We start from the raw sequence: 25277 nt of genomic DNA, 5'->3' as shown, positions 1-25277 counted from the left end.
TCTCCAAGATGATGTGTTTACTTGGTTCTTAATCTCTTAGTCTAAAGCTGCACTGCCCAGTATGGTAGCTACCGGCCACAGGCGCACATGATGTGTGCTATATGCATAAAACACACACTGGATTTCAAATATTTAGATGGAAAACAATGAATGTAAAATGTCTCAATATTTTGCATACTGAAATTATAATATTTTTGTGTACCAGATTAAACAAAAACATTATTAAAATTAGAAATTTTGCCTGTTTCTTTTTACTTTTCTTAATGTAGCTACTAGAAAATTTAAGATGACATATGAGTTTTATATTTGTGGCTCTCATTATATTTCTATTGAACAACCCTGGTTCATAAAATAATCAGATTGAATTAAATTCCTTTAAAATTCCCCCTAGCTCTAGCATTTTGACACTAAGAGACTACAGGCTTAAACTAGTAAGTTTTAAATACAAAGTTACTTTAGGGAAATCTCAGTTTGGTCACCGTGCCATTATTTCACCACACTTTTTCACCATGCCCCCTAGTGCTTTCTCATTCTACTTCCTACAGATCCCCAGTAACCAAGAAAAATGAATGTGTTCATTTATTTCTTTATAAACTGCAAGTATGTGGTTCATAAGGCCATTGTGAATTGCCATTCAGTCGTATTCCTTTTTGCTTCACGCCATATAATATGTCTTTTTTTTTTAATGATCTGTAATGAACAATGAACTTGTGTTTTTTTCCTCAGTTTTAACACTCATAAAATAGGAGTCTGGGAATTAGAGAACCTTAGATGTCTTATGTTCCAGTGGTCCACACCCATGCTGGCACCTCTGCATCACCCAGCGAACATACGAAAAACTGATTTCTAGGCTTGATATCTAGAGATTCTGACTCAGTAGATCTGAGACAAGACAGGATTCTATACTTCTCAGGGAGCTGTCCAGGTCACTCAGAGGCACAGCCAGATTTGGGACTCAGTGGTCTAGCCTAGCTCACTTCATCTCTAACTGAGGTAAAATGAATTATCCCAGTGCTAAGGCCCAGTGGCCCCAGACCTGGAACCAGGATGCAGGGCTCCTAACTCCAGCTCACTGCCATTGAGACACATTCTGCCAAAGGCACAAATTACTCACTCCTCAAGAGCTCCCGCCATCAGTATATCTTCCTTGTCAGTTTTAACATCCAACTCAGGCTCTCCACTAAGCAGAAGCTTCAAGTTATAAACAACCAGCAAAGTTCCTAGTGGAAAAGTAGATGTTTGACTTGTCAATATTTAACTACACTAAGTATTAGTCATGGTGCTATTGTCTCATCTGTGGAATTAAGCCTGCCATAGACCGAATTTCCTTTTGTACTTCAGTAAATAGTATGCTTGGATAAGTTCCAAAATATACGTCTTACAGCAAATTCTACTCTGTGCCAAGGAGTGTTGAGTTTCTACAGTATAGTGCTTCTTTTTACTACTCAATTCATTATATATTTCAATGTGGATTCTTAAACTTTGGCACTGGTTTCATAATTTGCATTATAAAAACTGTTAGAAGCCTGAGCCAAATTTGTATTATAGGTAAAGCTCTCATTGGCAGAACCGAAATCAATGCCCATAAGAACAAAGATGAGTTTTTTAAATTTGTGTAAATATGAAGTATTGCTTTTAGGCCCTAAAACAGGTGTTGGTAAACTCTGTAAAGGGCCAGATAATGAATATTTCAGGCCTTTCAGGCCTCTCACAACTACTCACAACTCAACTCCACAGTTGTAACATGAAAGCTGCCGTAGCGAATACATAAATGAATGATGTGGCCATGATCCAATAAAAATTTATTTACAAAAACAGGTATGGGGCAGGATTTGACCTGCAGGCCCTAGTTTGCTGACCTCTGCTCTAATGCAAAGTAAACAAAGAAGTCCAAATTCTTTATGATGTTGATTATAATATAAGGACAAATAGCAACGTCAGAGAAATTAAAAGAACAACCAATTATAATTTTTTTGGTAATACTAAAACAGAAGGGAGAACAGTGGAGTGACTGAGGATTTGGACTTGGATTTGGGAACCTAAATGCCTGTGTCTAAATCTGGGATCAATCATTTGCTAGCATAATGGCCTCAGATAAGTTTCTTAACTTCTCTGAACCTAAGTTTTCTAGTCTACACAATGGAGCTCATGAGGTACCTACCACATAGAGTTGTTTTACAGATTAAATGAGTTAACTTTTACAAAGCATTTAGAAAAGTATTCAGGAAGTACTAGACTCTTTGTTACTACTTATATGAGCATTTCACAATTGGAAGGCAGCTAAGAGATTACATTAACTGTCTTTAAAGTATGCCATGTGGATATTAATGAAATGAATATTTACTTAGCTGCCAATATTTTTCCCTCTATGACAAAGGGAAAACAATAACAGAAAACTTCCCTTTTAAACAAATTAGAGAAGAAATTCTGAAGGTAACATAGACCAAGTTAGAAACAAAGTTTCTCAGAATTTTACTAGACAACATAACATAAAACAATTTTACTATAAACATAACAGAATTCTGCCAATAACTATTACAAAAAGCAGAATGCAAATAGCTTTCTCTAGAGTAGGATTCTTTTTGTTTCTAGATAAGAAAAGTTGTAGAAGTCTGAAGAAAGACTGGCACAGAAGTCTGAACTGGTTACTTTATAAATTGCTAACAGTCTTATAAACCCTGGGATCATCTAATCTTGGATGCTGCAGTAAACACCTCCAGACTTTGCTGTCTCATGCAGGGACTGTATCACCCTCTTCCCATCCAGCTTCACCAAGCTTATACAAGTACACACCTTTCTCCAAGTGTCAGGGACTTAACAGTGATTCCTGTTTGGATTCGCCTAAGACAAAAGTTACATAAATAAGACAAATAACCACCCCATATGATATCCCATGTGATATTATAAATAGAAAAAATATGAAAACATTGAGTCTTTCATAAGACACTGAAAACAAATACTTCCATCAAAATTTCAGAGTTTTGATGATCTTACCACACTTCCCGTAGATCACATCAAATTGCTGCATCAATTCAGCTTCGGTTTTAAACGGAGAGTACTCATAAATTATAGACAGTTCTGTTGAGAACTTTTGAGGATCATCTGTGACAGATTCTTTGGTTCTTGTTAACCATGAAGGTATTGGAACCACAACCTATTTAAAAAAATGCACATCAATTTACTATGAAATACACAAATGAAAACCATCATTCTTCTGTCTGATCCTAATTCTGTTCATTTACCATCCAGCCGAATTATAAAACACAAAGTTAAAGTTTATTCCCCTTCCCCCACATTCTAGTTTTACAAGGAGAAGACGAGTAACAAATATGTATACTCCAAATTTTATTCTAAAATGCTCTACTGCAGAACATGCAGACAGATGGAGTCTACTTCAGCTCCCTACTGAGCTATAGGTTGAATGGCAGAGGGAGCAATGGTATCGACATTTTAGAAGCTGAAAAGCATATGACAGCACATCCAAGAAAACCAGTCTGAAGCCCATGCCAGAAAAGAGAAGAACCAGCCTGATTTACAACTCAGTCTCCTCAAAGGCTCAGAGGTTGATGGCATGAATTAACTCTGGAGGTGGGTAAAAGGAAGAGAGAGCCCCATCTGGCAATAGCTCCTCCCCCACCTCCACTGGGACGGGATGTCTATGCTCTGGAAAGAGTGGGAAAATGCTTTTCTGGATTAGAGGACAAATCATGCACAGTTGGCTAGGGACATACTGAAATTAGGGGGATTATATAAAAGTATACTTGTTGGATGCTGAGAACCCCAGACCTCTTCTCTCATTTGGTTGCCAGGAAGCTGTCAGTCAGCTAGGCCTTCAGGCAGAAGACTGTAGGGGTCTTTTTTGAGATAGCTGACCAGCCCAGAAGGAAAGACACTGAGGATTTCCAAAAAAAACAGGCCATCTAGATCACATTATTGTGGCACTCATGGCTGCCAAGCCCCACCCACACTACACTCCCAGAGCTTTCAACTGACATTTTATTGGACTGATCTTCAAAGTACTGAGGATTAAAAGCCATCTAAGAAAAGCCTCTAATGTGATTCAGACCAAATAAACAAGCACAAACAAGCAAGTCAGTGGTAACAAAAACCGTAAGAGAAAGATGAAAATTTCAGGGGGAAAAAATCAATCATAGTTGATATCTTCAGAGCTCTAAGAAGCAATACTGTATCCATGAAACAAGAACTATGTATCTTTAAAAAGGAATAATGAGAAAATTTAAATATTCCTTAGAAATAAATAATATGATTATAGGAAAATTTTTCTATGAAAGGGTTGGAAGAAATGTTAGAAAAATCTCCAAGAAAACAAAACAAAAACTATAAAGGACAGAAAGCAAAAGAGAAAAGATAAGAACAAAGATCTTCAAAAAAAAAAAAAAAAAAAAGAATGGGTCACACAGAAGACTTGGGAATTAAAATGGCTTCAAATAACTTATTTTTATCTTTTTACACCTTTATTGTGATATGCTTTCTGTACAGTAAACTACACATATTTCAGATGTACACTTTGATGAATTTCGATAGATGTATACACCTATGAAACCACCAATCAAGACAGCTAACATTTCCATCACTCCCCAAGAGGTGCAATTTTTAGGCTTCTGATTTATCCCTCCCCATTCCCTTTAACCCCTGGTAACCATAAGTTTGTTCTCTATGTCTTCAAGCTTTTTAAATAATGACACTAGAAATTAGAAGATAATGGAGCAATGCCTTCAAAATCCTGAAAGAAAATTAATTCTAAGAAAAAAATACCAAGCCAAACTATCATTAAGTGGGTACGATAAAAACAGTTCCCTGCATGTGAAGTCTCAAAATATTTTCTCTCTCATGCCCTCTTGCTGAGAAAGCAAATGGAAGATGTGTCACAACAAGAAGAGGGAGCAAGCAAGGAAAGAAATTTGAAATGTGACACAGAAGAGAGGTGAAGAGAATCGCCAGGAGGGTGGCAGGGCAGATCCCAGGATGACAGATGAATGCCAGCTTTGGAAAGCAGGAGTGTGAGGGGCAACGCCTGAGAAAATTCCAAAGCAGAGCTCTTCAAGAAGGTGGGACTGACAAAATGGCAGCTTGAGATTGGGGTTAACATAGTGATAAAGGCATATAAAACCAGCACACACGCAGGCAGAGATAAGCACACAGAACACTAAGCAATTATTAATTATTAATTAAAAGTGGTGCAGGAAAGGGAAAAAATGATAGTTCATGAGACAGCCTAACTGTGCATAGTGTTCATACAGTCTCGTAACATAAACACTGAAAACTGGCATAACCAAAATTACAGTCGAACTATGTTGAGAGTGGAGAATTGGAAGGGTGGGTATGTGTGATAGGAGGAAAGGAAAAGAAATAGGTAAACCCTCCTGTTTTCTAGTGGGAGGTTAACAAATAATGCCTACATCAAGTCAAGAAGTAGCAATACAAGCATGTTACATAGAGATTTGCAGGAAAATATCAAAATACTGTTGAAGGAGATTGCCTCTGTATAAGTGGAAATGGGAAGGGGTTGCTGGTTTTAGTTTAAAAAAAGAGAATGGCCCATTTTAGGAAAGCTATAACCTCGGCTGTGACCCAACTTCCCTCCATGCCCTTTACATACAAGAGACATAATGTAAATGCTTAAAGTATGGCTCCTCCTCATGTCAGAATCCCACTCAGCTACTCTCTACTGCCTACAGACTGCTCCAGCCCCAAGCCAGGACTGCCAGTGGACATGACGGCTTCCTGCTGGGCAATTTCCATACTATCCCTCCAAACCCACAATCATCTCCCAGTCTGACACTTGCCAAATGCCATTTCTCACCACATACCTGCCTTTACAGTTGTAAATTGTACCCTCTCCATAAAAACCCTCATTGACCACTCAAGGTTCTCTAATCTCTCTATCCACATCATTGCTTTGGATAGTTCTGTAACAGCAGGAATACATACTCACTGAACAGCATGCTTTTTAAACACCCTTGCTTTGTTATTTATCAAATTCACACTTGTCTGCCTTATTTTGTGACAAGACTGAGAACACTTTGACAGTCAGACAGTTTTCTTCTGCTTTCTAGCTGGGTCTATCCAGTGCTGGGCCAATAGCGATGCCTCAACATGCATTTGCTATACTGAATTATAACTGATGTTCATAATAGTAAAACTCAAACACTGCAGATTAATAAAATGTCTCTGGGTCAGCAAATGGAGTTGAAATTATGAGAGTTAGAGTTATAGTTTTAAGTATGTTTTGCATTCAATTTCTTTAGATGTCATATTCCAAGTATTGTGAATCCAGTATTCTATTTATTTTAAAAATGATCATCTATTTTTGGACAAGTAGAGTAATTGTTTTGTAGGCTTCTTCCAAAAAGCTCATTGTGCCAAAGGGAGCCTCTTATCCTGAAGATTTGTGTACCTGGATAATAAAGTTCTGAAAACTGCCTAGGAGTTAAAAACTTACTCAAGAAAAGATCAATAGGACAAGATTCTAATGACCCCAGGATGGGCAGCCACCCTCTCTCCATTTCCCAAATACATATATATATTCTTAAATTTCTTTTTTTAAATTGAAGTACAGTCTGTTTACAATGTTGTGTCAATTTCTAGTGTACAACGTAATAGTTCAGTCATACATACACATATATTCGTCTTCATGTTATTTATAGATTACTATAAGACATTGAATATAGTTCCCTGTGCTATACAGTATAAACTTGTTGTTTACCTATTTTATATATAGTAGTTAGTATCTCCAAATCTTGAACTCCCAATTTATCCTTTCCCACTCCCCTCCCCGTAAGTTTGTTTTCTATGTCTGTGAGTCTGTTTCTGCTTTGTAAACAAGTTCATTTGGCTTTTTTTTAGGTTGCACATGAGTGATACCATGTGGTATTTTTCTTTCACTTTCTGGCTTACTTCACTTAGAATGACAATCTCCAGGTCCACCCATCTTGCTGCAAATTGCATTATTTTATTCTTTTTTATGGCCGAGTAGTATTCCATTGTATAAATATACCACAACTTCTTTATCCAGTCTTCTGTCGATGGACATTTAGGTTGTCTCCATGTCTTGGCTATTGTAAATGGTGCTGCTAGAAACACTGGGGTGCATGTATCTTTTCAAACTAAAGTTCCCTTCAGATATACACCTACCCAGAAGTGGGACTACTGGATCATATGGTTAGTCTATTTTTAGTTTTTTGAGGAATCTCGATGCTGTTTTCCATAAGGGCTGTATCAAACTACATTCCCACAAACAGTGTAGGAAGGTTCCCTTTTCTCCACACCCTCTCCAGCATTTATTGTTTGTGGGTTTTTGAATGACGGCCATTCTGACTGGTGTGAGATGATACCACACTGTAGACTTGATTTGCATTTCTCTGATAATTAGCAATATTGAGCATATTTTCATGTGCCTATTGGCCATTTGCACATCTTCAATGGAGAATTGCTTGTTTAGGTCTTCTGCCCATTTTTGGATTGAGCTGTTTTTTTTTTTTATTGTTAAGTTGTATAAGCTGTTTATATATTCTATAAATTAAGCCCTGTCAGTCTCACCTTTTGCAAATATTTTTTTCCATTCTGTAGATTGTCTTTTTGTTTTATTTTTTAGTTTCCTTTGATGTGAAAAGCTTATAAATTTAATTAGGTCCCATTTGTTTATTTTTTCTTTTATTTCTGTTGCCTAGGTAGACTGCCCTAGGAGAACATCGCTAAGACTTATGTTAGATAATGTTTTGCCTATTTTTTTTTCTAAGAGGTTTATAGTGTCTTGTCTTATGTTTAAGTCTTTAAGCCATTTTGAGTTTATTTTTGTGTATGGTGTGAGGGAGTATTCTAACTTCACTGATTTATATGTAGCTGTCCAGTTTTCCCAACACCATTTGCTGAAGAGACTGTTTTTGTTCCATTGGATATTCTTGCTTCCTTTGTCAAAGATTAATTGACCAAAAGTCTGTGGGTTTATTTCTGGGCCCTCTATTCTGTTCCATTGATCCATATATCTGTTTTTGTATCAACATAATGCTGTTTTGATCATTGTAGCTCTGGAGTAGTGTCTGAAGTTTAGGAGGGTTATTCCTCCAGCTTCATTCTTTTTCTTCAGTATTGCTTTGGCAATTCTGGGTCTTTTGTGATTCCATATAAATTTTAGGATTATTTGTTCTAGTTCTGTGAAAAATGCCCTGGGTAATTTGACAGGGATCACATTAAATCTGTAGATTGCTTCAGCCATTTTAACAATATCAATTCTTCCAAACCAAGAACATGAGACATCTTTCAATTTCTTTAAGTCATCTTTAATTTCCTTAGTCAATGTTTTGTAGTTCTCCATGTGTAAGTCTTTTACTTCTTTGGTCAGATTTATTCCTAAGTATTTTATTTTTTTGGATGCAATTTTAAAAGGGATTGTTTGTTTACTCTCCTTTTCTGATATTTCATTGTTAGCGTAAAGAAATGCAACTGATTTCCGTATGTTAATCTTGTATCCTGCTTAACTTTCTAAATCATAATCAGAAAGAACCTATGATAGACTTTATCTCCTGAGATGGTAAATGAAAACAACCCCATTACCATGGGAACCAAAGGAAAATCTCAACCCTTACCTCATTCAGACCTTCTCTTTCACAGAATGTCTGAGAAAAAAACACACAGGTCATCGTTTCCTCCTTTTTTGTAAAAAGAATAAAGTCTTTTCCAATCCTCATGGATCCACTATATTAAAAATCAAAAACAATGGTTTACACCTCAAACAGCAGAAAGAAGGAACAGGCAGGCATGATACTGTGTACTACAATGGGTTGTTCTTTTCCTAGAAAGAACTCCAATGTTTTGCTAACCAAAAACCAAGAGAGTACAAGTATGATTTTTTTCCTCAAAGCCAAGCAGGATTTGAACTAATATAGCGCCACACTCTTGCTTGGGATGTGACTACTGAAGATAAGGTGCTAGGGCTCAAGCAAAGAACAATCATCTTGTCCCTGGCAGGTGTTACACACGTGTTAGTGGCCTCATGTCCTCACCTTTTATGGAGGTGGACTAATAAAATATGCTGCGGACACATAACACCTACACTGTGGTATGCTTGAGAAACAACAGAACACAAAAATACAATGAAGCTCCAAGGTACAGGGGTGCTACTTCAGCAATCCCTGAAAAAAAGATTCATCACCTACTTGAGATTTAAATTGAAAAATATTGTGAAGATTTAAGTCAGTTATGGGTATGAAAATTCTAAAACAAGGTAGGACTCTCAAGTTTATATTATTTCTTAATCTTTACAAACTTAGATCATTCTCTGTAAGATTTCCTTTATCTAAATATTATTCCCTCAATAATCCACATCAATAATATATGAATTAAAAGAAAAAAAAGTCTCACCTTTTAAGACCATTGCCATATTGCCCAATAAACTTCAAGGTCGATAACCGTTTCTTGGATGTTCCAAAGTAAATGATATCTGAAGCTTCCTCTATAATTGACAAAGACATCTAAGTGGTTAGGACTGATAAGTCACTCACACTGGCCAGAAGTCCAGCTGTCAGGATGTCATACATATTTCAGGACATTGGGACAAACTGACACCTTTTGGGTCAGCCCAGAGATGAAGATCCTTCTTAGGCTCAATAATCTCTGAGCAGGATCTTAACGGTAATATATTGAAGGAGGTCAGACAGACCCAGCCATGTGACCCTGGGTAAGTAGAGTTTAAAACTCTGAGCCTTAATATCCTCGTCCCTAAAGGCGAACTACTAACACTTACATCCCAGAGTTGTTGATGAAGATGAATGAAATGAATTAAATGAGATGATGTGTTAACCTTGAATAACACACGTCATTTGATAAATGCTAATAAATTAAAGGTGCTATAATCATTTGTACCATTAGTAATTTCTATGGTTTTGTCTCTTATCCAGCCCCATGTGAGACTGAGAAGAGTAGAATGGCTTCTGGTCTGCTGCTCACTGGGGAAGAAGGGCTACTTATTTCAGACTTTGAGAAGTAGTCTTCTGATCTCTTGAGGACATTTTGGAATTCTAGAGAAGAATCCTCTGAACTTCAGAATATACATACCTCTAAGAAACAGAAATGCTCCAGGAAACAGGGAAATATAGAAATGGGTCTCCTAATTGGCCTCCTGGAATACACACTCCAGAATTGCCTTCAGGACCCTGCGTCAGTCTGGGTGAAGACAGGCTAGAGTTCAGTGGAACTTGGCATAGGGTGTGTAAAGATAGTCTGCTTGTCTGAAACTGACTGGACCTTTTATCACATGTTCTTATTAAGGGTTGGGTATTAGATGAAGGTGTCTATAATGATAATACTAGCTACCACTTACTGTTCAGTATGTGCCAGGTATTATATCATATACTTCATCTGCACTGACTATTAAATATTTATAACAAACCTACAAGGCTATAAGGAAGATACCATTATTATATGCATGTTACAGATAAGGAAATTGAAGTTTTAGGAATTTATGTAACCTGCCCAAGGTCACATTGATAAATGCTACCCACAGAGCTATAAGCCAGAGTTGCAAAAGACCAAATCCCATGGTTTTCATCACACACCACACACACTCTCATGTATGGTGGACAGAGTTCTGGGCACAGGGATGGAACATTGGATAGGACAGACATTACCCCCGCCCTCAATAACTTTATGTCATGGTTGGAGAAATAGACTGAAAGAAATAGACAAACAAGATCATTTCTGAGAGAATTAAGTGACGGAAACAAAACTAGGGTAACATGATAGAGAAGTAACAGGAGTGTGGCCCACAGACAGAATGATCAGGGAAGGCCTCTTTCATAAGGTGTCATACGAGGTGAGATTCAAACGATGAAGAGCCAGCCAGGTGCAGCTGGAGTGCCATAAGCAAAGGCATGAGCAGGACGACAAAAGGTCAAAGAGGTGGACAGAGGCCAAATCATGCAAGAAGTGTTACTGGGGAGTATGAATTTAATTCTAATGGAAAACCACTAAGAGTTTAAAGCAGCAGCATCAATATGATCTACTAAAAGAAAAAACCCACTCAGGATTGCTGCATGCGGAATGCACTATAATCGGGCAAGACTGGAAGTGAAAAGAGTTTGGAAATCACTGCAGTCATCTTCTACAGGTCAAGATTTATGGAGCTCAAGGTAGGCAACAGATATTTTCTATTTCCAGTCATCAGAAAAACTCTTCCAACTTATTACTTGAGTTCCAATGTGAATAAAGAAATGCTCTCTCAACACTAGTGGGACTTTTCAAAATATAACTGTATATGTCAACTGAAGTGTGAGTTTCTTCTGAGGATCACAGTATTTGTCAGTTGTCTGTGTTTTGATCATTTTGTTTGAGGACCCATATAAAGAAGCTGCTGCTTCTTTTGAGGAACTACCTTAAAATACACCACAAATATTCTGACTATTAGACCAAGGAGGTCTTTGAGACTTGGAAGAAGAAAAGTGTTTTACTTTGTATTCTTAGCTTCTATCAGCACCAACAATCATTCTTTCCAAATTACTTGAACTCCCTCATCATTTGTTAAATCTAGTGGTCAAAATCTCTGGCTTGTGGGACATACACAAATGTTATAAGAATTCAGGGATAAGCTATCCCAATTAATGCAAATCCCTTATCTGAGGGAATAACATCTCAATTCCACGGGACACAGTATTATGCACCTACTATGTGTTGCCTTTCTGCTAGCCTTGAAGATAACAAGGTAAATCATGCAATGAATTGTAGATGTTTTCATTATGATGAGAACATTCAATTGAAGCAACTAAATCTCTCAACATGCAGAGGAAAAATACAAACCAATAAAAACAAGGAGAGGTGTGATGGAAATGTTATCTGTCTTGATTGTGGTAGTGGTTTCATTGGTGTATAAATCTACCAAAACTCATCAAATTGTACATCTGAAGTATTTGTAGTCTACTGTACAGGAATCATACCACAATAAAGGTGCTAAAAAAAAAAAAAAAAAAGGAGAGGTGACCTCTACCTCAAGGTCAAGCAGAAAAATTTAAATAGCCTAAAGGCATTGGAAACTGTCTCATGTCTGTCACAAGCAATAACTGAAGAGTGTGCTAAAAACAGTCTCACAGTCCATCCAATTACTGTTTGTTTTCCATTCATTTCCAGATCCTTTTCCTTACAAGTAACAGGGACCCTGTGCCTTTCATTTTTCTGGCGATATTTATTTATATTCACTTTTTGTCTTGCTTTAGATGGTTACAATGAATTTACTCTGTCAGCTGGAATATTTAAACCTAAAAAGTTCAACAATATGTTAAGTCTGGTGTTTATTTCCCCTAATATCTCCATACCTGTTTCTGTATAGATGGCTCAATTTATTTTTATTTATTTTATGGGTTTTCAGACTGCTCTAACAGCCAGTTAGGTATCTAGATAATTAACTTACCAGGGCTCATACCACATCCATCATCCAGGAAGCACAACATAAATCCACCCTGCAGGTTTTCATTATCCACTGTAAGAGAAAGCAATTATTACTAATAAATATTGGGCTTAATTTGTTCGTCAGAAAGTCATGCTGCTCGAGTAATTATTTGTCCTCCTAAAATGCAGCCACTGAATGACAGAGTTATGGCACAAGGATGAGGCTCAGAAAGGCGTCTTTGCAACAGTTTCACAAGAAACTGCTGGAGGAAAATGATCACGCAACAGAAAGGCTTTAAATTAACATGTTTTACATGTACACAGTAATAAATTATGGATACAGCATGACATGCCCTCTCTGGAGTCTGACTGCTCCTTTCAACTTCAGGTATCTCCTCCCTGGGGGAGGGAATAAAAAGAGACAGTGATGTGACCCCGGGATACCCCTATCAAACTGATCCACCCTTATGCCCTTCCACCCAAGCACTAATTCTAAAGTCAATCCAGGTCATTCTTATTAAATTCATCAGGCTCTCTTCCGAGGTGTTAATTCCCATAAGAGCCATTTTGCTCATGCTTCTTGGTGGCAGCAAATATTTGCCTCTTGAAAATGCATTAGATTTTTGAAAGTAGCTATTTGGAATCAATTTTGATGATTAAGAGATATCATTAAATTACATAATATAATCTCTTGTTTAAAAAATTTTGAAGGTGTAACCAAAACTAACGAGACTAATTTTAATGCACAGTTTGTAATCTGGCTCTCAAAGTAATTTCAACATTTGGAAATATAAATTCTAGCACATCTCTTTTTGGTAACAACTTTATTGAGAAATAGCTTACACACACCAAAAAAAAAAAAAACCCTGCACATGTTTAAAATGTAAAATTTGGTATATTTTGACATATGTAAATACCTGTGGAATCATCACCACAATCAAGGCAGTGAACATAGCCATCACCCCAGGTGTTTCCCTGTGTCCCTTGTAGTCCCTCCTTTTTGCCCCTTCTATGCCCTGTCACCCTCACCCCCACCCCCAGGCAGCCACTGATTTACTGATCTATCCTTATAGATTCATTTCTAACATTGATTAAGTTAACTGTGTTCGATGGTCACCTCTAACCCACATTTCAAAAGTTAGTGTTCAATATAGTCTATAAATAAATATCTAAAAAGCACACTTAAGCTTTCTGAGTTTATCATTTCATGGCCATGTACCCACTTCTAATCCCTCTCCTCTCTTTAATTCACTTCCGGTCTACAAACACTTTGGATCTTTGCTACCATTTCACTTTCCCACTTCTTTCCACCTGGTCTTCTGGTCAGCTTCCCACAACTTCTGTGTCAGCATAGTCCTCTCCCCCTCTAGGTATACACTCCATCCAGCCCTCCCTCTGACTAAAGCTAACATTCCTCTGCTTTTCAACTTTCACTGAGTTCTCTGCATGATGCAGTAATTCTCAGCCTTGGCTGCACATTTAATCATCAGGAGATATTCTGAATGAACTGGTCTTGGATGGGGTTCAGGAATAAAAGCTCCTCCCAATTATCCTCCCAATTATCCTAAGGTTGATCAGGACTGGGAATCACCTGATCCAAGTCAGCCTGCATAGTTACAACAATTGATTTTACAGCCCTTGGTAACAGTTCTCATGTAAGGATCTTGCAGAAAGCAGGGCATTTCTTTGGTGAACAGGTGGGAAAGACTCAAAATTCCCAAGAGACATACACAGTGCTTAATTTTTCTATAAATCCCAGTTAGGGAATACAGATAACCACAGCCTCAAAATTTAGTCTTTCCCTACTACCCAACCTGAAGCTTGGCCATGTTTATTTTAATTCCTTAAAACTATGGATTTCAGCTCGATATCTAGTATCTGTTAAGTAGTTATGCCCAAAACAAACCACAGCATCTTCTCCTGTATCAGACTGCCTCCTCTTTCTGGTGTTTCCTGTGTAATAATGGCATCACTCATTAGGCTTCAGCTGCCCAAGTCAAAGCCTCAGGATCAACTTACGGTGAAAAAGAATATGAAAACAAATATATATATATATATATATATATATATATATATATATATATATATATATATATATATATATATATATATATTCCTATATGACTGAAGTATTGGGCTGTACACCAGAAATTGACACATTCTAAACTGACTATACTTCAAAAAAATTTTTAAAATTAAAAAAAAATCTCAGGATCAAGTTCCCTACCCTCTTACCCAATGTACAGACATGTGTTCTCAATTCCACCTCCTAATGTCTCCCAAATTTAACCGCTTTCTCCATTCTTACAATACTGTCTTAGTTCAGGAAACCATCTCTCTTCTGGATGAAAGCAACAGCTCCCTAACTCCTTGTTCCCACTGAATCAGGGTGTGCAGATGGTCTGCAGCCACTCGTGTGTTTCACTGGTCTCCTGCTTATATCTCCAGCGTGGTTTCCCACTGCCCACAGGATGAAACCTAAACTGGCTAACAAATCTTGCTTGCCTTTCATGACCTGACTCTCCTACCTTTCTGTGATGATTAAACTTATGTGTCAACTTCACCAAGCCACAGTGCCCAGTTGTTTGGTCCAACACTAGTCGAGACGTTGTGATGAAAGTACTCGTGGATGTAATTAACATTTACAATCAGCTGACTCTGAGTAGATAATCTCCATAACGTGGGTCAGCCTCATCCAATCAGTTGCAGGCCATAAACACAAAGACTGAGATTCCCAAAGAAGCAGCAATTTTCTGCCTCAAGACTACAACACAGAAAACCCGCTTAAGCATCCAGGCTTGGCCTTCCCTAAAGATTTAGAACTCGAGAAAGCAACATCAGCTCTGGCCTGGATTTGCAACCTGCCAGCTGCCCTACAGATTTTTGACTTGCCAGTCCCCACAATCATGTGAACCAACTCCTTCAAGTAATGCCCCCCACTCTCTTTCCCTCCTTCTCTCTCTCTAGCTAGAACTGTATCTATCCATCCATCCATTCATCCATCCATCCATCTCCTATTGGTTGTTTCTCTGAAGAACCCTGACTAATACACTCCCCAAGCTCATCTCTTGTCACCCCCTCCCCTGCCCTTCCACTTTCACACAAATAACCTCCTTGGACTAACCCTGAACATCTAGAACATTTCTGCCATGCCACTAGTGTCCTATGTTCTCTCCAGATTCAAGTGATTACACATTCTGCCCCTCTCCCTTTACCATCCCTGATTATCCAGGATAAGGCCTATTTTCCCTTTAGGTCTCTAAGTTCATAAAAGATTTTTTCCAGGAAGTCTTCCTAATCCTTCCACATCATCTGGTGCCCATAATGAATGTTTTCTTTGTAATTTGTGTTCCCACTTTTCATAGTATATTCAAATACCTGTGCATGTGTCTATTTCTCTTTCAGACTAGTCGTTCTTACAGTTTTTGGAACTCGGCTGCCTCTGAGATATGATGAAAGCTAAGGGCCTTCTACCCATAATAGTGAAGATGCATACCATATTTTCCACAGACCCCTTCACTAGGATGCCAGTTCCTTAAAAGCAGGCACTGTGTCTACTCAGCACTTAGCCCAGTGTCTGCCACTTAGTAAGCACTAAAAAAATGTACTGAATACGTATCTATGTTTATTAGAACTAATGCACAAAGACAACTAAAACACCCATGGCTAAACATATTTAGCTTGAATTTTATAGCCCTCAAGTTACTTGGAAGAAAACTTAAGATTAGAAAGTAATTCAGAGGCCTCAGTAAATAATTTAAAAACTAGTCTGATGCTTCAATTAATTATGCATCCCAGATTAACAGGCACACATTAAGATACATAAAATAGATAAACAACAGGGACCTACTGTATAGCACAGGGAACTATACTCAATTTCTTGTAATAACGTACAATGGAAAACAATCTGAAAAGAATATATATATATATGTATAACTGAATCACTTTGTTGTATACCTGAAACTAACATTGTAAATCAACTACACTTCAATAAAAAAAAATGTATGTGTCCTCATACCAATTCTATCAGTGCATAAGCCCTGGCCCTAGTTTATTTATTTTTATTTTTTAAAGAAAAATCAGTTTGCTAGGTTGATAGGTTTATTGTGGTTTGCTGCAATAAAAAATTTTATAACATGAATAGGTAATTTAAAACCAGAAACTATAAGCTCAGTTTTTCACAAAACACAATAACCTAAATAAAGAAGTGCCACTTTCAACTCAAATTGCAAAGGTCCTTTTCCATTTTTTGTGACAATGCCAAGTACTAAAGAAAGTGGGGTGAAGTGGGAGTAGAAAGGGAAGAAGAGTGTCATTTATTATGATTCCTTGGATCTCTCAAGATGTCCACGTCTCTCTTCCTCATGAGCCAAAAGCACCCACCTGGCACAAGATCTCAAACACTTAGAAAAGTGAACTGAACTGAATTGCTTTTTTTACTGATAAGGATTTACATCAGGGACCACATCCTCTCAACTGTGACCAACAGCCAATATTTACAGGAGAGCTGACAGAACACGGGTTGGAGGTCAGTTTTTATACCAGAGGTGTGTCTCTAGGAAATGTTAACTGCAGGACTGGATCACAAAACCTAACTTCATCTGCATCATCTTCTAATGAAATGAACTAAAAAGTGCAATAAATACTTGATGACTGAAAATGAAGTCAGCAGAAGAAAACATACTTGGTTTGAATTTTATAGCTTTCAAGCATTCATACAGCATGTTCACTTATGCATTTTAGAACTATGATAAGTTGGGAATGATGTATACTTAATTGTGAATAATCATTAAGTTAATATGCATTTTAAAATAAACCTGTTTTCTCATGGCAGCCAAACTGACTGCTCCAAATCACTCTGACGCTTTCACAAAACCCTAGAAGATTTAATTTTGTAAATGAGTCCTCTAGCAAGTGAACAACTTCACAAAAGGAGTGTACTGTTCTCAACCTGGCTTCCCATAGGTTCCCTGTAATCACAAAGCACTTAGATTACATTAAAAATCTATAAAATATGTTTGATTTCATGAAATAAAATAAAAGCAAAATAACTACAGGCTTTTCCATTAGAAAAAGGAAGAAAGCAAATCTGCTCACCTGAAAACACATCAAGTCTTGCAGCCCCTGCATCTCTGAAACAATATAAAAATATTATTGCTTCAGTATGAAATTATGTTTCTACAATTTACATTAATCTGAATTGTTCATGTGATATATGATCTATTGTCAGACAACAATAGAGAAATTCACTTAAATTGCTTCAAAAACAATTACTAAAATGTCTCACCCTGAATTCATAGACTAAGACCTATCATCACTATAATTTGAGAATGTTACAAAGCCTGGAACTCAGAAATTTAAAAGAAGAGATGGAATTTAGTGAAAGCTACACATAATGCCCAACAAAATGGATATATGAATATTGAACAAAACTGGTTGGAGAATAATTCAGAAGTCACTTGAAGATTTTCATCATATATTATACTACAAAAAATTATTAAGTAATGTGTATCATGTGATGAGCTTACGGTACCTTTTCTTTTTTTCTTATTTTCTTAGTTTTCTACAATTCACAGATATTATTTGTGTATTTTCTTAAACTGTTTTCTAAAGTAAAAACTTTAGAAGGAAAGGAGAAATAGCCAGAAGATCCTGGTTTCCATGTGAAGGCTGAGAGAGAAACGAGTAAGACAGTGAGAAAAGAGGTCCAGCTGACGAGGAAGTGAGTACGCTGAGGGAAGGAGGAGTCTAAAAGGAAGCTCAGAAGTATAACCACCCATTGGACTCTGAGGGTGAAATATGAGACTCTTGTGAAATTTCCAATAGTCTCAACCCAAAACTATCCCAAATAAATCTGAGTAGGTACACTGTACTTATTCTACAAGTCTAGATCCAAAGTTAGCCCCTTAGCTCCTTCCTCTTGCCAACTGCTGCTTCTAAGCATCTCCTGCATAGAAATTCTGGAGTTACCATTGCCATTGCTTGAGCGTTTTCTGTGTCACAAGTAGATGCTGAATTTGTGTTTTTAAAACTTCCCTTCTAATCCTTACCACAATCCCATGACACACAGGTATCACGCTCTCCATTGTATAAATATACATTGTACACAGTACCACATACACAATAGCTGCTCAATAAATGCTACTATACTGAAAATCGAAGATTTTCCATAGAATCAGTTTCTTCATAGACAACTTCCATGGGATAAGACAGGAAACAGTCATTCACCTTTACAGTATTATAAGACATTTCATAATAAGTTTCATACCTGAGCCCAGGTACTTTCTCTCTGAACACCTGTTGTATTAGGAAGAGTCCCCTAACCATTCCTTTCTATCCCACCACATTTTTCCTTCTCTCTCTACAACATTCTTTTAATACCTTTCAGTTCTAATTGTGATGCCTACCAGAGATCATCAAAATACTAAATATAATAATATAAAATAAATCCTTAGAGTAACACAGGGACTTTATGAAGACTTCCAGAGACCAGCTGAGCATCTTGAGTAATTCTCGTCAACAGCTTCATTTGCTGTCAATTACGAGCATCTAAGCAGCAGTGTCCCCTGAAGACAGACGAGCTGAGGAGTTCAGGTTGACTGTGGGGACACTGGGAATGAGAAAGACAGAGGCTGGTCCCAAGAGAGTACCTGCTATGCACCTGATCCCGCTGAGGAATGTGGCCTCAAGGTTGCTACTTCTAATCTTAAAAAAAAAAATGGGATGCAGGTATTTTAATTTGGCAACTCCTGTTTCTCAAACTTTATGAACGATTCCTTCTTTTCTTCTCACTCTTTATGAACACTCTACAAACTTTCACTATGAGTCAAACAAACTTGAGAAAGGCTGGACCTGGTCAGGGGGCTGCCAGTTTACAAATGCTGCTCTAAGAACTGCTTACTGATCGCATTTCTCTCACTCCCGAGTCTGAAGTCAGTGTTTCCTTACCAATCACCAATCCTCTTGTACTCCATCAACTATGCCTATTGTTCTATTTCTCATACATTCTGATTTTACCTGCCCTCCTCTGATAAATGAATGAGTGAAACAACTTCACAGGAGAAAAGACAGTTGGCAAAATAGACAAATGTGTTCTTTCACTGTTACAGATGTCAAGTTGCTGAAAATGGACATTTAGTAGGACACAGGACTAATGGATACTGGAGGAGCCTTGCTTCAGAGCTTTGCGCAGAAACAAACAATAGAAACCCTGATATCCTGCAGACAGACTAACCATGAACACTCATGTGCCGTGGCCCCATCCCTGTTAGTGCCTCCTAAGTTGAGTCCATTGCTCTTCTTAGCAACCAACTTGATTCTTTCCCTCCTCCCTTCCTTCCTGTGAGATCTGTGATCCCATCAGTTCTACAGGGTTTTGTATAAGGAGGAGCTAGTGACATTTTACTTGGTGTTGAGCATTGCTGTGCAGGAGGTTCTTGCTAGAGAGTTAAACGACTACACCCTGTAGTCACACTCAGTCACCTTCCTTCTAAGGCCAAAAGTGGGGGCAAAACATTGAAACACAGTCATCAATCAGTGGCAGGGAATTTAGATCTCCCCACAGAGATCCCTGATCCAACAACCACATACTACTTCCCAGGCAGACTTTGCTTTCTGCAGAAAAGGTAGACAAAATCTTCTGCTGTAGGAAAACACAAGCATAAAACAATCTAATGCCATATTCAGTGAGCCAAAAAACTGACTCCCTTGAAAACCCTCACAAACACACTATCGAGCAGGCCTTAAATTGTTAAAGAGGTTTCCTGAAACATTTATACCTTTGTTCGAGATAGTAAAATGGGGCAAGGGAGTTCTGTAGCCAGATAGCCTGAATTTGAATCTAGGTCTGTCCAATATTAACTGTGTGACCTTGAATAAATCATCCAACCTCTCTGTGCATCAATTTCTACATCTCTAGAATGGAAATAATGATTCCCAGCTCAAAGTACTTTTGTAAAGAAGAACGAGTTAATAACTGCATATGAAGTACTTAGAGCAGGGTCTGATACACAGTAGTTCAACACCAGTTAGCTCTTTTCTCCTTAACTATGCAATTTGCTTCAATGCAGACTTCAATAAATGCCCAACCCCAAATCTAAATTATCGTATATAGTACATACTGATATTAAACTCAAAAAACATTCAAATGAATATTTGCCATTATATGGTTATTAACACAAAGACTGACAGATGTTCAATTTACCTGCACTTCTAGTCTGATCACAAATACAAACTGAATAAAGATGAATGAGCCCTCCTCTCACTTGTTCTTTTTCCTATAAGATCTTGATTTTATAGGAAATCAGCTCACAAAGCATTCCAGCAGGTAGCGGGTGGGAAATGACATCATCTTTTCATCTCTAAATATAACTAGATGTGATTAATGTCATAAAGTCCCTTTGTCCCTTTGAATTACTTCTGTTCACAGATAAGTCTTACCTTGCATTGTCCAGCAATTCAGCCAGTGCTCCAAACAGAAAACTGTGAGTGGTGCTGATGAAGAAACAGAGGGAAAACCAAAGTTAAACCAACTCCGTAATCAATATAAAAGGTTCAAGACACGTGCAGACAAATGTTCTCCAGCTCGAGACAGAGAATCAATTAGGGAGTTATTCTAGAAACAACCGTCTCAGCACGGTCAGGATTCTGAAGTATGTGTGCTCCATCACAAAGCCAGGGCTAAGAACACTATTGCCAAAGTAGCCTGTCCACTCCTGAGAAAACAGACTTAGGGACCTTGCTGGACCTTAGAGCAAACTGTGACATTTAGTAATTGCTTTATAAGCATTTATTCAAGTTTTCTCACAGAATTTTTCATTAAAACTGTATTATTTAAGGCCAAATTATTTCTGAAAAACCTTGATCAAAATCTTAGGCCCCCTAGGGAGGGAGAGTATAGCTCAGTGGTAGGGCACACGTTTAGTACGCATGAGGTCCTGGGTTCAATCTCCAGTACATCCTCTAAAAATAAATAAATAAACCGAATTACCTCCCCCTCCAGAAAAAAAAAAAAAAATGAAACAACAACAAAATCCTAGCTCCCTAAAAGACCCTAAGACTCCATCTGCAGGCAGTGACACTAGCGGGGCACTCCTGTTTCCACCACTAATCTGTACTCTTCTGTGGAATCTGTTCACTTTGTAAAAGCCTGCTGCTTAAATAATCTTATAGATTACATGGTTCTCCCCTGAACCCCTGGTGCCAGGTCCTGGGTAATGGAACCCACTAGATAGTCATCATTATCTACACTTTGAAGGCTGAATGGTCACCTATAGGTGGAATCAAGCCGCTCTTAGGGTCCCACACTTGCTTTTCATTTCCTGATGTGGATATTTTGATCAGCAACCTTCTCACAGCAGTAAGGGAAGGTTCAGGACACAATTTTCATCGTATATTTAGGTACAAATATAACAGGTAGCAGAAGCAAGAGAGACCCATTTATCAAAAAAATCTGCTCATTTGTACAGGAGGAATAATCATCTGCAATGTCTCAAAGACTCCAAATTCCTCAGGGCACAGGATATTAGGTAAAAAATTATTTTTAAAAAGTACATATATATATTTATTTTGGAATTTTAAACTATAAACACATGCTGATGAGGGATCTCTTGACTCCAGTTAGCTTCCAAATTTGTAATTAAAATAAACCTACTAAATACAATTGTTGCAAAAAGGTGTTCTGCACTCAAACGAAAGTGCTTAAAAATCTAAAATAGAGCAAAAGAGAAGTGTAGGTGATATGCTTTACTAAAGTAGCACTTTAAACCACAAGCCTTTCTAAACAACTCTTCAGGAAAGTTGCTGCAATCATTTTGACCAAAAAAATGCCTACAAGTTCCTGTACTATTTCACTCAAGCGATTTTTACTGCCTGCATGCTATATGCCAGTGTGGACAGACATGGTCTTTATCCTTTGGGGGCTCAAGCTTGTGGGGAATGTGAAAAATATAAAGCAAACAAACATATATATATGCTAACACAGATTGTGTTTAGGTGCTATGGAGAGGGAGTGACAGGAGAGAGCAACTGGTGAAGAAGGGAGTGGGGGTCAGGGAGACCCTCTCTTCATAGAAGGCTGAACCCTGACGGATGAGGAGAAATCCATGAAAAGCCAAAGTGGAAACTCCAGCAAGAGGAGGCACAAAGCCCCTGAAGCAGAAGAAAGCCAAGGAGTCCAGTCCACTCTGGCTGTGGTCAGACGGGGAGATCATGCGGAGACGCGGGGGGGCCAGGCGGTGCAGCCCTTCCTACACCGTGGTTTGGAGCTCGGACTTGGTCCTCATGCAACTAGAAACCACTGCTGTGTTTCAAGAAGACTGGCATATCTGGTTTCCATTCTTAAAAGCTCACACTGGCAGCTTTCAGGAAAATGGATTACAGGGGAGCAAGAATGGGAAGCAGAGAACCCAGTTTAGAGGCGGTGTGGAGTCCAGAAAAGAGAGGCAGTGGAGATGGAGAGAAATGGATGAACTGAGACACAAGAGTGTGAAGAGGACTTGATGATGGATTCCACGTGGGAGTCAAGCATAGGAGGAATAAAAAAAAATCACTCCTGTTTTTATTGAGGCAAGTCTCAAAAATCTTACCAAGGAGGGCTGAGAAGATGCCAATCTGTATCTGGTTCTGTGGCGGTTGCTTCATGCTCTTGTTCTGCTATTAAGTACCAGACGGCCAACTGACAATGGGGTGAGTTGGGTGGGGGCAGTTTGGGGGCGGAGGAGGCTGGGGAGCAATAGTTGCCAAAATTATACAAAACTGAGTCTGGGGAACTTTTCTAAGAAAATTCACAGTCCTTTCAGCACTCAGCTTATAATTTTTCTTCAACCCACTCAAAACTGCTATTTCTTCGTCTGTCTTCTACCTCAGTTAACTTTTAACTATTTGTACCATCCTTCCCAGCGTGAAATCATTCTCCATGATAACGAGATAAAAACCTAACTATCTGCTGAACATTGTCTGTTTTATTCTGTTGTAAGAAACATACTGTTTGTTTCAAGCAGCAAGGCCAGGTTTTTTTACTTCCATTTCTGTGGTTTCAAATTTGCTGCATCTTTTCTATCAATCATTACTCCTAATAAATCCAAATTACTAAAAGGTTCCAAAAAGTCAGCATAGCACTATGAATTACACAGCATTCACTGCCACGCTTTGCTGGGTTGGAAATGACATGAAAGAGAAAACCTCCATCACCTGCCTCTGCAATGTGAAAATGAAAATCTGAAATAACACCTAAAGAGTAGCCAAAAGGCATCTGGGCTTGACAGAGGAGAAACAGTGCCCTAGTAACAAGCAAATGTGAGATGTGAGATTCCTATCATCGGAGAGGTTACATTTTCAGAAAGACTCAGGATGCAACCGAGGCTGGAATCAATAAATACAAATTACTCTCTGGAGGGCAACTTTAATCTTTAAAATGTCAGTGTGTGGGGTAGAGAAATCACTAGAGATAAGGAAGGTTGGTAGGAAGAGGCTTGCGCTGACCTACAATTAAAACAGTTTTGTTAAATGATAAACCTGGGCCTTCCTACCGCTCGGTGTCATTGAAGAGCACCTGACCCAGAATATATAACTTCATCACTTTTTCGTTAAAGTTTTCTAAAAGCCATGTACACTTTAAATAAATAGTTCCATAAATCAATAGTACCAAGTTCCTTTTTTTTAAGGGGTACTTCGCTAGGAGATGGACAAAAATCTCCTCTTTCGTGTGAAAGCCTCCCCTATGGCTACCCCAGGGCACTCACGAGTTGGCGTGGATAAAATCCAGATGCAGCCGGGCCCTCCGCAGAGCAGCATACTTGTCGCCCATGCCCTGGAACGCGACCCGCACGACCCTAGGTGACGGAGACGCCGCGCGCAGCAGCCGTTCGCCCTCGCCCACGCCCACGCCCACGCCCACGCGCAGACACCTGCTCGGCGAGCACGCGCTCCCCCTGGCGGCTGGAGCGCGAAGCTCACCCTGCACTGTGACCCACCTGGTGAAAATAAAGCCAGGCTCCTCTTCCCAAACTGAGATTCAAGTAACCTTCCTAGACACTCGTTCCTATCATTCCCCAACTGGAAAATGGAGCTCAAGGCTGGGGCTAGAAATTGATCAGAAATGACCATACTCTTATACACACATAAACACACAGAATGGGAAGAATCTGGGTCGTGAGGTCGGAAAGAGGGCAGGGGGAGGTAGGTAAAGAAAATGGGTCGTTTTCTTGCGTGATTGACACAGCAGAGGTTAAGCACTTTGTGTTCTTACCCCAACACTTCTCTTCCTGTGTTGCCCGGGCTAATCCTGTTTTCTCCAGTTGAAAGAAAGAAGAAAAGAGGTCAGCCAGAGAGAGAAAGGAAGGAAGAACTAAAGGCAATCAGAACAGAACTTGGACTTTGCTGTAATGTAAAGGCTTGTGTTCCAGGAGAACCGCTTTCACCTGTCAGTTGACATTCACATCTTTGATGTGCTGGCCTGGCTCAAAGAATAGACATTCTGTGTTGTTGCAAAAGACAGAAGTGGGCAGGTGGAATGTAGAAAGCAGGGCCTTGGGGGTAAATATAAGGAAGGGCTGTGTACGCCAGCTATCCAAAACAGGATACAAAGCACTGAGTCAGCAAATCCCGAGCTGAAACAGGGTTTGTCAAGGATGTGTTATGAAAAGGACCTGGCTGGGATGAGGAATTATTACACCTAGTTGACTTTTAAGTGTTCAAACTCATTCATTCTAGGACAATATGACTTGCAAGTAATGTAGCTCAATAGTATGCAGCAGAGGTTTTGTATGAGAGTTTTAAACTTAGAAATAAGCATCTATGGAATAAAGAAGTTGAACTAGATGTGTTTGTGATTTCCAGGCATTACACAAGCAATGAGGTTCACAAAAAGGAAAAAAAAATTG

General features: G+C 38.6%; 1 protein-coding gene across 1 annotated transcript in view; it reads right to left on the bottom strand.

The window, feature by feature from the left end:
* MORC1 (MORC family CW-type zinc finger 1) overlaps positions 1-24272 on the bottom strand; it is a 144174-nt gene extending 119902 nt beyond the window's left edge. Inside the window, 8 exon segments of the mRNA XM_064495638.1 lie at positions 1115-1220; positions 2995-3154; positions 8607-8715; positions 9382-9472; positions 12419-12487; positions 17494-17528; positions 20836-20889; positions 24138-24272. Of these exon segments, the coding sequence (XP_064351708.1) occupies positions 1115-1220; positions 2995-3154; positions 8607-8715; positions 9382-9472; positions 12419-12487; positions 17494-17528; positions 20836-20889; positions 24138-24202 (689 nt within the window). The 5' untranslated portion in view covers positions 24203-24272.
* Positions 24273-25277: the final 1005 nt, after the last annotated feature.

The sequence above is a fragment of the Camelus dromedarius genome, chromosome 2, assembly GCF_036321535.1.
Source record: "Camelus dromedarius isolate mCamDro1 chromosome 2, mCamDro1.pat, whole genome shotgun sequence".
Lineage (NCBI taxonomy): Eukaryota > Metazoa > Chordata > Mammalia > Artiodactyla > Camelidae > Camelus > Camelus dromedarius.
This window is presented reverse-complemented; position numbering and strand designations above follow the sequence as displayed.